The sequence below is a fragment of the Poecilia formosa genome, unplaced genomic scaffold (assembly GCF_000485575.1).
Source record: "Poecilia formosa unplaced genomic scaffold, Poecilia_formosa-5.1.2 Scaffold2321, whole genome shotgun sequence".
Lineage (NCBI taxonomy): Eukaryota > Metazoa > Chordata > Actinopteri > Cyprinodontiformes > Poeciliidae > Poecilia > Poecilia formosa.
In genome coordinates, this window is record NW_006802260.1 from 1 (window position 1) to 14087 (window position 14087).

At 41.3% G+C, this 14087-nt stretch overlaps 1 protein-coding gene and 1 long non-coding RNA gene across 2 annotated transcripts; both read left to right on the top strand.

The window, feature by feature from the left end:
• The first annotated feature begins 78 nt into the window (after positions 1-78).
• LOC107835400 (uncharacterized) lies at positions 79-3317 on the top strand. The gene is made up of 7 exons (XM_016667768.1): positions 79-537; positions 620-754; positions 841-1032; positions 1136-1306; positions 2315-2603; positions 2693-2948; positions 2980-3317. Exons 3-7 carry the CDS (start codon positions 870-872, stop codon positions 3265-3267), a joined length of 1167 nt encoding a protein of 388 aa, XP_016523254.1. The 5' UTR covers positions 79-537; positions 620-754; positions 841-869; the 3' UTR covers positions 3268-3317.
• A 6180-nt stretch (positions 3318-9497) lies between these two features.
• LOC107835401 (uncharacterized) lies at positions 9498-12081 on the top strand. Its single transcript, XR_001661219.1, has 2 exons — positions 9498-9877; positions 11346-12081. It is a non-coding gene; the product is annotated as an uncharacterized LOC107835401 (long non-coding RNA).
• Positions 12082-14087: the final 2006 nt, after the last annotated feature.

Sequence of the window (14087 nt, forward strand, 5' to 3'; positions counted from 1 at the left end):
GCTTGGCTCCACCTCCTCACCCGCCATGCAGCCTGTACCAACCAGCGGGTGGCTGTTGTCCTGACGGCTGCAGCTGCCCACCGCAGGTCCTCTATGTGGACCGGGACTGCTGCAGGCCGGGTGGCGGTGGCGGCGCAGTGGCGGCCCTGTTCCCCTCTTGGCCACAGCTCCAGGTCCGGCTGGACATCTGGCACTTCATCCACAGGCTGGTGGCTGGGGTCACTGCGGAGAGCCACCCGCTGTACCCGCACTTCATGCGGCGCATCTCTGCTGCCATCTTCGAGTGGGACGTGGAGGACGTGTCCCATCTGAGGACAGCCAGGCAGGGACAGCGGTCCAGGAGGGGCTCGGTGGACGGTCGCAGAGAGATGGCTCGGCACTGCCGGAGACCCGTGGGGCGCAGGAGACGGAACGCCTACTGGACGAGGCCATCCAGGCGTTCATGGGAGCCACCGACACCATGAACATCCCCCTCCTGGACCGGGCCACATGGAGGACATCTGCGCCACGCAGCGGAAGCACGTGGCCTGCATCCAGGTGAGTCTGTGCTATGTGACCGACGGTCGGCAGCTTCTTCCCAGGTTCTGCTGCTCCATCACCTCATTTTCTACACATCCAGGATCCAGCCGGTGTCCAGCTGTACACCAGGACCGGCGAGCTGACCAAAGGGGGCGTAGTCCTCCCGTCTACCGCTGCGCCCGGGGCTCCACGTCACTTGAGTTGTTCCACCTGTATCTGAACAGGTTCATCCCGGGTGAGTCGTTGGCGTCCGTCAGATTGAAATCCCCCTGCAGCTCTCTGGTCGTTCTGCCAATCCCTGCTGTTCCTCCTCTGACGCAGGAACGTCAGCCAGCGGCTGCCACTTCCAGATGTTCCTGCTGGAGGGCCTGACCAGGTGGAACGAGGACCGGGCTCAGGTGGCGGCGGGCGCGCAGAAGACGGGGAAGAAGTGCTACGCGGGCCAGAAGCAACACTGTCTCTACCAGCTGACTCAGCGCTTGCAGACATACAGCAAGCCGCTGCTGTACACAGGTAGGACGGAGGCACCTGCCAAGGCTGTGTGGTAAATGTGCAGCAGCAGTTCTGCTGGAAAATCCAGATTTTCCTCATGAAACGTGTCCCTGCTGATCCTCAGCGGAGCTGATTGGGATGAGCTACCTGTATGCTCAGACGGGCCGCGAGCTGCAGATGTTCCCCGACGACCCGGACGGGAGTGAGGAGGTCGTCCTGGAAGAGGACGAGGCAGAGGAGGACGACGAGCACCGGAACCTTCTGGAGGACGAACAGGGAGCGGTCCCGCCTCCTGGTGGAGGCGGTGTTGATCGGTGTTGATCAGCCAGTGGACCCTGGTCTTGAGGGACTACAACACCATCAGGTCTGCGGTGGTGAGAGATCCACCAGAACCTCCTCCAGCTCTTCACAGTGAACCAGGCGACCCTCTCAGTGGTACAACGGATTTGTACGGCTGAAAAGGCCAAAAGCCCAAGAAAGTCAAGGATTTGCAACAACTGAATTGGCCGTGGTTGATAAAAACTGGAGGTGTTGCAGGGTTGTGCTGCATTATTTGCTGATGGCAGGTATTTCAATAAGATTGTCACGATCCGTGTTTCTGTGTGTTTATTTTTGAGTTCTTTGTGTTCAGTCCTGTTTTCCTGTGAGTCTCTGTCCTGTCCCCCCGTTGATTGTCTCCCAGGTGTGTCTCATTCCCTTAATTACCCCGTGTGTATTTAAACCCACCTGTTGTCTGTGTTCCTCGTCGGGTCGTTGTCGTTTGTCTACTGTGTCGTTTGCGAAAGTTGTACTGCTTAGTCCTGGTTTGCGTTAGCTCTCGTCTCCAAGTCCTGTTGATCAGTTGCTGCCTGTATTTGGACTGTTTGAGCATCTTCATCATTAAATATCTTCATCATCACTATAACCTGAGTCTCAGCGTCTCTCCTCACCACCAACAACCGCACTCCATGACAAAGATTAATTTCTGAGAATCATTCAGATGAATTTTCCTTTGTGAATGAAAATTTACAGTTGATTTAATAGTAATTAAATCGAGCAGTTTTGTTGTATGTTCACTACATATTAGATGCATCTCAGTACTGTTTGTTAAAATCTTTCAGATGTCTTCACAGAAACGGAAGAATCCTGTTTGTTAGAAGACATTGAGGGTCTGATGCAGGAAGAGGCAATGACAGATGTAGATATTTAATTTATTTTTGTCTGTACAGTTTGTGAAATTGTTTTTATTTANCTGTACTTGGAAACCATCAACAAGTTCCAAGTCTCAGAGGTGCTTGGCTCCACCTCCTCACCCGCCATGCAGCCTGTACCAACCAGCGGGTGGCTACTGTCCACCTACGCCAGAAAGACCTTCAGCCGGATGGAGCAGCTCCAGGCCGGGTCACCTCCATCTTTGGGTCCATCCTAAAGATGGACTCGGATGACCCGGACGGGAGTGAGGAGGTCGTCCTAGAAGAGAACGAGCCAGAGGAGGACGACGAGCACCGGGACCTTCTGGATGAGGGGTTTGGCGAGCAGCCTGACGGTTCGCAGCCCCAGGCCCCTCTCCAGCTGCTCCTCACTCCCCCCAGGCGGCTGTTGGTGACCAGGAGGTCAGCAGCAGATTTTATTCATGCCAGAGTTATGATGTGCTGCTTCCTCCTGCTGGGAGCCGATTAGCTGAGCGCCGTCTGGTTTTCAGGTCGTCGTCGGGCCCGACGGGACCCCCGGTTACCAGCATGTGGTCCATCTGTCAGAGGCTGGTGGAGCTCTGCAGGAAGGGCTACGTGAGCAACGCCGAGGCCGAGGAGATCGTGGGTCTGTGGCAGAACCTCCTTGAGGTGGATAAGGGGTCCGTAGCGTACCCATCCCGCTACAAGGACTCCCTGATGAAGGGGAGGTTCAAGAAAAGCAAGACCTCCGCACCTGGCCCAGCCGGGGGTGGAGAGCATGAAACGGTGAGCGCCTGAACTTTCTTCATTGTTTCAGCTGCGTGGTGGGAAGGGGGAGCGGTCCCGCCTCCTGCCGCCTGGTGGAGGCGGTGTTCAAGGAGCTGCCGGGCAGCAGGAGGGTGGAGGGGTGTTGATCAGCCAGTGGTCCCTGGTCTTGAGGGACTACAACACCATCAGGTCTGTGGTGGTGAGCCATCCGGCCCTCAAGACCAGATCCTCCCTCCAGCTCTTCGCCGTGAACCAGGCGACCCTCTCAGTGGTACAACGGATTTGTACGGCTGAAAAGGCTAAAAGCCCAAGAAAGTCGAGGATTTGCATCAATTGAATTGGTCATGGTTAATAAAACTGGAGGTGTTGCAGGGGTGTGCTGCATTGTTTGCTGATGGCAGGTATTTCAATAAGATTTCTGAGAATCATTCAGATGAATTTTCCTTTGTGAATGAAAATTTACAGTTGATTTAATGGTAATTAAATCAAGAAGTTTTGTTGTATGTTCAGTACATATTAGATGCATCTTGGTACTGATTATGTTAAAATCTTTTAGAAAAACATGATGTCTTCACACAAACGGAAGAATCCTGTTTGTTAGAAGACACTGAGGTTCTGATGCAGGAAGAGGCAATGACGGATGTAGATATTTAATTTATTTTTGTCTGTACAGTTTGTGAAATTGTTTTTATTTAATAAGTTTTAAAATAAAAGTGTTAATTTTGAATTCCTTGTCAATAGTTTTGTTTTTAAATTATCTCCAGGTTGGAAAGTAGATGAATTCAGGTATTTCAGTGTGAGGGAGGAACACACTGGGATATTTACACATTAGTGAGTTTTGCATACATTGTGTTTTACATCTTGTTTTTTTTCAGAGCCGAGTTGGAAAGCAAAACTGATTCATTTGGTGGTTTATATTATTAATGTTATTTTAACTCATATTTGCTGTTTGCATGTCCTACTTCTGCACTGGGTGGCAGGAAACTATTGTAGGTTTAGTGAGAAAAAGTTGGAGAAATTATTGACTGATTATTTCATGGTGGGTTGGACGTCTTTCATGGATGCGAGGTCTCCAGTGCATAAGGACAGTTTCTCATATTTTGGACAATGTAAGGAAGTTTAGAACATGGGTTAGGATACGTTTGAGGTCGTCTGTCTTTTCTAGTCTGGATATTTTTGTTTGAGTAGTTTAATGAAATGTCAAAGACAAATGGATGGTAGCAGCTAATAAAATTACCAATGTTCACATTAATTTATCTTATAAAACTATTCAAAGGTTTCAGACACAGATTATTTATAAGCCATTTTCTTAAGAGTCTTAAACTATAGCTGGTCACTTTGCTACCTTCAGGTAGTGGTGAGTTACTGCAAACCGAGGAGGAAGAAAATGTTCTCTTTTCATTGTATTCATGATACGTTTTTCAGTTTTTAATTTTCATTTGTGGAAATTAAATGATAGTTTTCATTTCTCAAGATAACGAAGTGGAGGAACAAACAGCAGGTGGACTTAAATACACAGGGAGGGGAATGAGGGAACGAGACACAGCTGGGAAGCAGTCGAGGGGAAGGAGACAGGACAAGGCGACGCTTTGTTCTTCATTTTGACCGACAGGATTAACAAAAATGTTCTATTTTTACCCGTCAAATTAAAATCACACTAACTTCGGCTATTTAGACGCACTTTTATGCGATTTAGTTAATTTTCACCTAGTTGAACCGTGAATCCAGAAACAGATCTAAGTTTTTCTCCGTAGTGAAGAAAACTACCGACTGTGGCCCCAATAACTTATAATAAATTAAATTAAACGACTCCATTTAAATTACATCACTTCACCTGCTGCGGTCTGAACTCAGCCTCAAAAAATCCCTCCTGGTTGCATCTGCAGAGAAATTTGCTTAATCGTTTCAGTTGGATCCGTTTGATCCAAACCGATCACTGAACTTCTTTCTTTACCCAGTGTGTTCCTGATGTGTGCTTATACGAGGGTTTTATTTTATTTTGGCGTTATGTTACGTCTGCCGCGCTTCTGAGCGCCGCTCTCTTTCTGGGTGCGGGAGGGAAACGTCTTCAGCTTCATTTGTTAAAACTGCAGGATGTTAAGTTTAATTTGTTGTGCAGCAGACTACGGTCTAATTACTTATTTCCTCAAGATAAACTGCTGGTTCCCCTGTTTAGACTAAGTGGATTAACACAATATTGCATACTTTAGTTTTCTCTGTTCTGTATGTAAAAGAGACTGAAATTAAACGCGTAGTTTCTGCCAACGGTTTGGGATGCGCTGCTGAACCAGACGTCCTCCAAGGCATCTCCTTCCATCTGCATGAGCCAATGCGGCTCATTTGTTTCCCCTTTGAGTTACCAGCTAGAAAAGACTAAGTCGTGTTTCAGACACCAAAAAAGCAATACTATGAACATTGTTGCCTTCTAATATAATGGGCTTTTAAGTTTTCATTAATTTCCAAGTGACCCTGGATTAATTAAGATGGTGGCTTGTAAATATTCGTTGCTACCAGTTAAAGCTAACGCCACACTTCGTCACTCCGGATCAGCTTCTTCAGCCTAAAACTATACGGATGGTAAATAAAGGAGCCTCCCTGAGTTATTTCCATCTAATCATTTCTGTTTCCAGCCTGAAAGAGCGAATGAATTTATGAGTTTATGGGAACTAGAGAGCAGACCAGAGCCAGACAGCCAAGCAACTGATCTGTCTGTACATACTGCTGTAAACACCGTCCTACCAGAGCTCTTCACAAGAAACATGCAAAGGTAATAAAACGAAATAACACGGAGACATGAAGCAACACGGTCATATTTTTCTAAAAGCAGCAACTTTGAACCTGATCTGACACCAGAGCTGCGCTACCGCTAGGCCCGTTTACACGACAATGAATTCGGATGACAATGTAAGTTTTGTTGCATTTGTACTGTACGTTTACACGAAACCACTGAATGTTTTCTGACAACGGCTCAGATTGAAAACGGGTTCCAGAGGGCGATGTTTCTGAAACGTACCGATGTCCGTTGTGGTGTAAACAGAGAAAATTGATCTTTTCTTCCAGAGAATCCCCAGCTCAATCATAGTATGACACAAAACAAAGCTGCTTCCTACAATCCACAGAAGAAACTACCGACAATGCTGGTGTTATTGTTTCCCCATCAGATACGGTTCCCTCGGCGTCTCTTCACCGCCCAGCTGGCAAAATACACGGCAGAGCATTACACGTTTTCGATGTGAACCGTTACTGTGTAAACAAAGATTAAAACGTTTTCATGTAAATGATCCAACAAAAACGGAACAAAGATTCAGTTTTTGTTGGATCATTGTCTATAAAGCGATGATGAGCCTTCTTGTTGAGCTTCGTCAGGCTTCGGGAGCTAAAAGCCCAAACCGTAATCTCCCCCGTTAGTCTGACACTAATGACAATAAACACACATAATTGAAAGTAAGATAAAATGTTTAGATACTTAAACTGCACATTTTTACAAGAACAACGTCGGTTCTTGTAAAATGATATTTTTATTGGATCGGAAACAATCGAGTCGCTTGAAGCTGAGGTGCAAAGAGCTACTGTCCACCTAGCAGTTTTTTTAGTGTTGAACTTGAGAATAAGGGATTATTTATTCTTCGTCAAGTGGGAGGAGGATGAGCACGAAGGGAGTTGGTGTCAGTTTTCGTTTTGCTGGGTTGGAGGCACATGACGAAGAACAAATTTCAGATGGAGTATATTTGTTTGGTTTAAAACAGCGCAAAATGTTTTACAGATTTATTCTAATCACGTGATTAGCCAGTGAAGATGAGGCATCTGGAAAATGTACTTTATCTTTAAAATATTATGCATATTGTGTTAGTAAAGAGATTTCTCATATGATCTTGGTAATTTACTTGGCATTGAGGCGTTCGACATTAGTATCCATAACCTCTTATACAATGAGTGAGATGAACGTTTTCAAAGCCTTCGTCTTGATGTGTGGTTTCTTGGTGGTGAGGATTGGACGCTGAGACCCAGGTAAGATGAAGACGAAGGTGATTTAATGATGAAATTGCTCATAAACAGTCCAGGAAAACAGGCAGACAGACAAACACACAGCTAATCGCTGGTAGCACTGAAAACAAAGACTGAAGAACTGGAGCCGACGCGGGACTTAACCAGTACCACTGGGACGACGGACAGACAGACATACGCTTGACAATAGACAAACAAGAGACAAAGACAACAGGTGGACTTAAATACACACGGAGTAATCAAGGGAACGAGACACACCTGGGAACAATCAACGGGGAAACGCAGAGACTCCAGGAAGGAACTGAACAGAAACACGGATCATGACAGGCTTGAATTTATGCAATTATTTTGTTTCCAGTTGGGATAATTAATCAATATAAGTTTTTTTCTGCTTGATAGGGAAGTTTTATTTTAAGTAAATAGAAGATATTTATTGTTTAATTTCTTAATTAAAAATTTAAATAACATTACTAATTTAAATAATAAACTAATGCATGTTATTTTTATGTATTTGGTGGTTTTGGTAATTAGCTTCTGAAAACCCAAATTCATGGTTGAGAGCAGTAAACTTACTAAACATATTTTTGGTCCTGGATTTGGTACTGAATTAGGTGCTTACAACATAAATAAAAGATATTACAACAAAATATGTTCTTTTGATCCTTAATGATTGAATCAACCTGAAACAAAATTATACAAATCAAGGCTTTTGAAAGTTTCATCATGTTTGCCATTTTCTGTGAGATTTGCATCACTAAGTAGTCATGTCAGTTTCCTTGAGGTAAATTGTCAATATTATATAACAAGTCTTTCTTACCAAGATAGTATTGGTCATATTGTAAATGTACCCATTTTGTATTTATAGTATTTTAATCAAATTCTTCAATTGTCGTATTGCTGTAATAATCAATGAATATTTGTGGCTCTAAATCCTCCAATGTTTTAATGCAGATGCCTCGTTGATCTCTGGCTGCGAGTCGAAATTCCAAAACCTGCAGTGATTTCATGTCACGTCAGTGTTTTAAGTTTTAAAATTTAATGGTTTTCTTGTGTTTTATAACAAGTATTTGCAGTATGTACTTTACTCTTGTTTAAGTTTTTTTTCTTTTCTATTTTTGTTTGTTTTTCAGTAGGCATGGTACGGCGTCGTTCCATTGAAGACTGGCCCCGCAGTTTAGTGACTAACCGTTGTCACAAGTTGGCAACACAGGAGGAGCGCTCTGACAGAAATGTTTTAAAAGAGAAGATGTAGACAGTTATAATTTTATTGTTTTTATTTCAAAGTTTGTTCTATTGATTNCTGATTCATTTGGTGGTTTATATTATTAATGTTATTTTAACTCATATTTGCTGTTTGCATGTCCTACTTCTGCACTGGGTGGCAGGAAACTATTGTAGGTTTAGTGAGAAAAAGTTGGAGAAATTATTGACTGATTATTTCATGGTGGGTTGGACGTCTTTCATGGATGCGAGGTCTCCAGTGCATAAGGACAGTTTCTCATATTTTGGACAATGTAAGGAAGTTTAGAACATGGGTTAGGATACGTTTGAGGTCGTCTGTCTTTTCTAGTCTGGATATTTTTGTTTGAGTAGTTTAATGAAATGTCAAAGACAAATGGATGGTAGCAGCTAATAAAATTACCAATGTTCACATTAATTTATCTTATAAAACTATTCAAAGGTTTCAGACACAGATTATTTATAAGCCATTTTCTTAAGAGTCTTAAACTATAGCTGGTCACTTTGCTACCTTCAGGTAGTGGTGAGTTACTGCAAACCGAGGAGGAAGAAAATGTTCTCTTTTCATTGTATTCATGATACGTTTTTCAGTTTTTAATTTTCATTTGTGGAAATTAAATGATAGTTTTCATTTCTCAAGATAACGAAGTGGAGGAACAAACAGCAGGTGGACTTAAATACACAGGGAGGGGAATGAGGGAACGAGACACAGCTGGGAAGCAGTCAAGGGGAAGGAGACGGGACAAGGCGACGCTTTGTTCTTCATTTTGACCGACAGGATTAACAAAAATGTTCTATTTTTACCCGTCAAATTAAAATCACACTAACTTCGGCTATTTAGACGCACTTTTATGCGATTTAGTTAATTTTCACCTAGTTGAACCGTGAATCCAGAAACAGATCTAAGTTTTTCTCCGTAGTGAAGAAAACTACCGACTGTGGCCCCAATAACTTATAATAAATTAAATTAAACGACTCCATTTAAATTACATCACTTCACCTGCTGCGGTCTGAACTCAGCCTCAAAAAATCCCTCCTGGTTGCATCTGCAGAGAAATTTGCTTAATCGTTTCAGTTGGATCCGTTTGATCCAAACCGATCACTGAACTTCTTTNTTTAAAGGAGAAGATGTAGACAGTTATAATTTTATTGTTTTTATTTCAAAGTTTGTTCTATTGATTTGAGCATCTGAGGTCCTTTGCTGATGATTGTTCAAGTTTCAGTCTCCTCCTGGTGCTCATGCTGCTGAATGGGGTATATGCCTCGAGAGGTGGTGACGTATTTCCGTTTGAATTTATGCCACATAGGTTGGTTCCGGGTCCTGCTGACTCCTATTGTTTTCAGCCAAAGCTGCAAGATCTGTACCATGAAAAAGACGCAAAACTTAAAACATCTGTGAGCTGCTGGTACAACAATCGAGTTTTGTGGTGTGCCGTTGTGTCCAGTAATTAGCCGGTACCATCCGGTGCTTAGTTTTTTTCATTTTCCTGCTGAAATCAAGGACAGCTAACACGCGGTTTGTAGCTGCCTGCTATTTCAAAGCTTGAGGATACTGAAGATCCAGCGTCAGAAATGGGAAGACGGAGGTTAAAAGGAAGCTGTACGAGCTTCGTTCACTGGAATAATGTGTTGGAGGAAAATAATGCCAGGAAATCCACTGCAACGGGAACAGGCTGAGAACAGAGGCAGCGATTCGGCACAAGGTCAGTCAATACGTGTGTTGAGGCGTTTGTGTTATATGGAGTATGAAATTATTCTTAGGCAGCTCCTTAGCTTTTGTTTATATGACATATATAAAATACATTTAACATGCAGTCGGAGCGACTAGCCCCTCCGATACTATTAAGAGAGGAAAAATTCTTGAACTTTAAAAACCTTTTGACTCGTTAAATCCTCTCTTATGCCCGGGTTCAGAAAGATGCTGTGTGCAAAGACTGAGATCACGCAGAGATAACAGCGTCACAATAATCAGCATCCATTCAAGACAGATGCATACTATCACCAGACAAACACATCACATAAACCTCAGAGCACAAACAACACATGAATTTACCTGAGAGAGAAAAAGACAAAAGATGGAAACGACAAACAAAAAGCAAAGACAAAATCTAGTAACAAAATCTGATTTGTTACTCTGTAGAAAGTTTTATCCTCTTGTATTTAATTTATTCAAATAAGGCGTATCTTTGCTCATCCAACCAGAAGCTATCTCTGACCCTCTGAAGCCTAAAACCCCTGCCGTGTTTACAGCCTTTCACAGATGAGTGTGAAAAGCTGGAACTTCTGTATTGTTTTCCACACAGACAAAAGGCAGTTCAAACGATCCTAGCAAACCATCTGCTGTAACTACAGGTAAAATAAAGGTCAATAGGCCAGAATAAGTTACTGATTTAAAACCACAATTTAGGCCATTTGAATCAAGACATGTTAAGTTTTAAAACTAGCTTATTTTAAATTTATTTTCTCAACAATACCGAGCAGGTAATTTAATAACAGCCGACAGCAGCAAACCACACCACACCACACAGGTAGTCAGATTAAGGTCCAAAACCTTCACTTTACAGCCGTTTAAGTGGCACCGATCCACATGAAAAACCCAAAGAACAAATGGTACAAATCACGTATTTCCAGAATCCCGAATATATTAGAGTGAATTTTTCCACTTTGCTGCTTTAATCTGTTACGTAATTTCTCCTTTTTTCCTCTGAGATTCTGCTTAGAAAATGAGGTTATGAAGTTATATCCTCCCGCTGCTTTTTGTTTTTAAAATAATATATTTAGGTTTGCCTCGATTTTATAAACTAATGTCTCTATGCATCATTTTTTGTCTTACTGTTGGTGCAGATATTAGGTGAACACTGTGCTTTGCCTGCCAGTAGTTTAAATTAATTTCAGCTGCACACTTTCAAGGGTATTCAGATTTTAACATGCATTTCTAAGTAGTATTTCAGTTCACTCTTACTCAGTGACTTCAATGTTGTTACACCTCTGAAACATTTTTTGTAGTTTCTTTGTGATACCAGAACTATTTCACTTAAACATTTAATTTCCTGAGATTCAATTTATGTTCAAGCAAACTCTCAAAAAGAGCTGAGGATTTATTAGTTTTGATCATGTTGGGCAGCTAAATATGGAAGCTTATTGTTTTTTTGTGTGTTTTTAATTTTTCAGGTTTGCATCGTAACACCTCGTGTTTCTGAGCCATGATCGCTGTGCTGATTACCTTTCCATTGGATCCAAGCACCTGGACCAGCTGACGGCATCCATCAGTCCACGGATCATCACAACGTGGACTAACTTTTTATTTACTTGGTTAAACTATGATCTGGAAACCGGAGCACCAGATATGCAAAAATCTTCCTGCAGACTTTGACACTGCAGTCATCCTGGACGGGGCTGAGCCGCTCTTCCTCTCTCCTCTTCCTCTCCTCCAGAGTGACGAGTTTTCATCACCAGTAAAGGCGAACAGGTCTGATGTCTGATTAGCTGCTAGGAAGTATATTATATATTCACTGTTCATTTTGCTATCCTGTTTGTACCTCCAATAAAATTGAATCTCATTTGTAGTACTCTACATTTCACAAACCTTTTTTCCCTTTTCTCTGTGTTTACATTTTATCAAGTATTTACATGTAGATCAGGAATTCAAGTGAGATGGTAAAATGCAACACATTTAGGTAATACCAGCAAAGAAATGTGAATATTAAGTAATATGTAGTTAGTCATATAATTTAATATACTGAGTAAGGCTGGATGATATGATTTACAAGATTTTTTTCATACCAGATTTGATTTTAATCGATTCCTCCTGCCCTCAATTTCTATAATAAAATCACAGAAAATACTTTCAAAAAGTGCCTTTATTTCAATCATCTGTTCTGTGAGTTGTATAAGGGAGCATTATGGTCAGGACTGCAAGTATGCAGTCATTGTTGCAGCAGAATAAAGATGCAATTTTATAACAATGTCTTAAAATTACAAGAAGTTGTTTAATGAGAAATAAAGATTCAGATTGATCTGACGTAACCAGCTCAGTCCATGTGGTTCTGACATTTGTCAGAACCAAGAGGATTCAGATTTTCACCTCAACTGACCAGATAAGGATTAAGGTACAAATAAAAAAATAGAGCAAATACTGTAAACAAAATGGAAAAAGCAACTGATAGAAATACTTTCTATATAAAGAAAAGTAAAAAAAAAAAAAAGTTAATAGCAGGAGAAAAGTTGATGGCAACATTAGCTCGGCCTATTCATCCCTCCAGGAAGCCATTCAACAGAACTCCTGTCCAACTCCAACTATAATGAAGATTAAAAAGAGAGAAAAACAGAAAGTTAAAATAACAAATAATACCAATTTAATATTCAGATCTAATGTGTTCTGGAATCTATTATTGACATTTTACAAATTTCACAAATCAATTAGAAGGTTTCACAAATGTTTTATTTATTCTGCTGTCAGTACAGAATAATCTAGTTAGGTTTGAAATGTCTAGGTGTTATAGTTTTTAAAGTACAACACATTAAAAAAGCTCAAGATAGTGAAAAATTAAGTGTAATCGCCCTTTAGCTATTTTCCGAATTAGATGCTACATTCAGAAGCTAACTTCAGCTTCTGGGGCACAATATAGACATATCTCTATATGTTTATATAGATATATATCTATATCTATCTATAAAGCATAGATATGTAGATTGCACACTGCACAGGTAATCAAACCACTTATCGTTTACATAGCACCTTTATAAGCTTGTCCCTGTTAGCTACGTCAGACATATGAGGCATTATGGTGAATACAAACGATTTATTAACTTACCTTTGAAGTTATTGTGAAGTTTTGACACATCCACATTAATTTATTCAAATAAGGCACATCTGTGCTCATCCAACCAGAAGCTGTCAATAGTTTCAGATTTAAACCCAAACATGGCTAAATTAAGAATTTTGTTGAAAAGAACTGTTCAATCTACCTTTTTGACATGTGATAAGATTAACTGTATTTAAACAGAGAATATTCAGTTTCATCCCAATAAAACATGGAGAGCAATGGCCACTGCGGAATAGATTAGAGAAACAGTGATATGTTTTTAAATAGATCGTTATTTTCTTAGGTTTCTTATACTGGTTTCCTCTGCACTTGACTGAATCCATAGAGAAGCAAAATGCATTTCTGCTGCAGGTCGGTAAAGCTAGGTCGGCATTTTTCTTTGGTAAATGTCTTGCAGGTCTTTTCATGTTATGTTTTGTGAAGGGATTGTTTGCATGATTTATTTTCAATTCATCATCGTTTTCAGGGATCCCTTATTTTTCCATTGGAGTTCTTCCCTCTGAACCGTCTTGATCTGTGGTGCCCTGATGGTGTGAATATAACTTTAGACACAGTAAAGTTACATTTTGCATTCATATCAAATGTTAATTTTGTGCCTGTTATTACTCTCTATGTGTACAGATCTACCTTAGCGATGACGATGGCATGCAAATTCTGCAAGAACTCGTGGTTTGTAGCGTATCAGTACTTGGAAGTATCAGCACCAAAGCCGCCGGTCCAGAACCAGGCAGCTCCAGTGTACAGAGATTTGTTCCCCACATTGAAAGGAGAGGTATGAATATTTTATGTTTGTTTGCAGTGAAATAAAGGTGTTTGGTCTAAAAAAAAAAAGTGGCTAATGATTCTAAATTTATTTTATTTTTACAGAGGATTTGTTCAGAGGAATTGCATGTGTTTTCTGATCCACTTAAGAAAAAAGTGGTTTCTTACAAGGTCTGTGAGGCTTTTATCTATTGATGATATATTTTAATAATTTACATTTTAATTACATGTGGACAACAGTTTGGTGACTTTAAAGGAATGTTACATTTTCTTAAATCCAGTCCGTTTCTCGGCTGACATGTTGGTTGAAACACTGCTCAACACT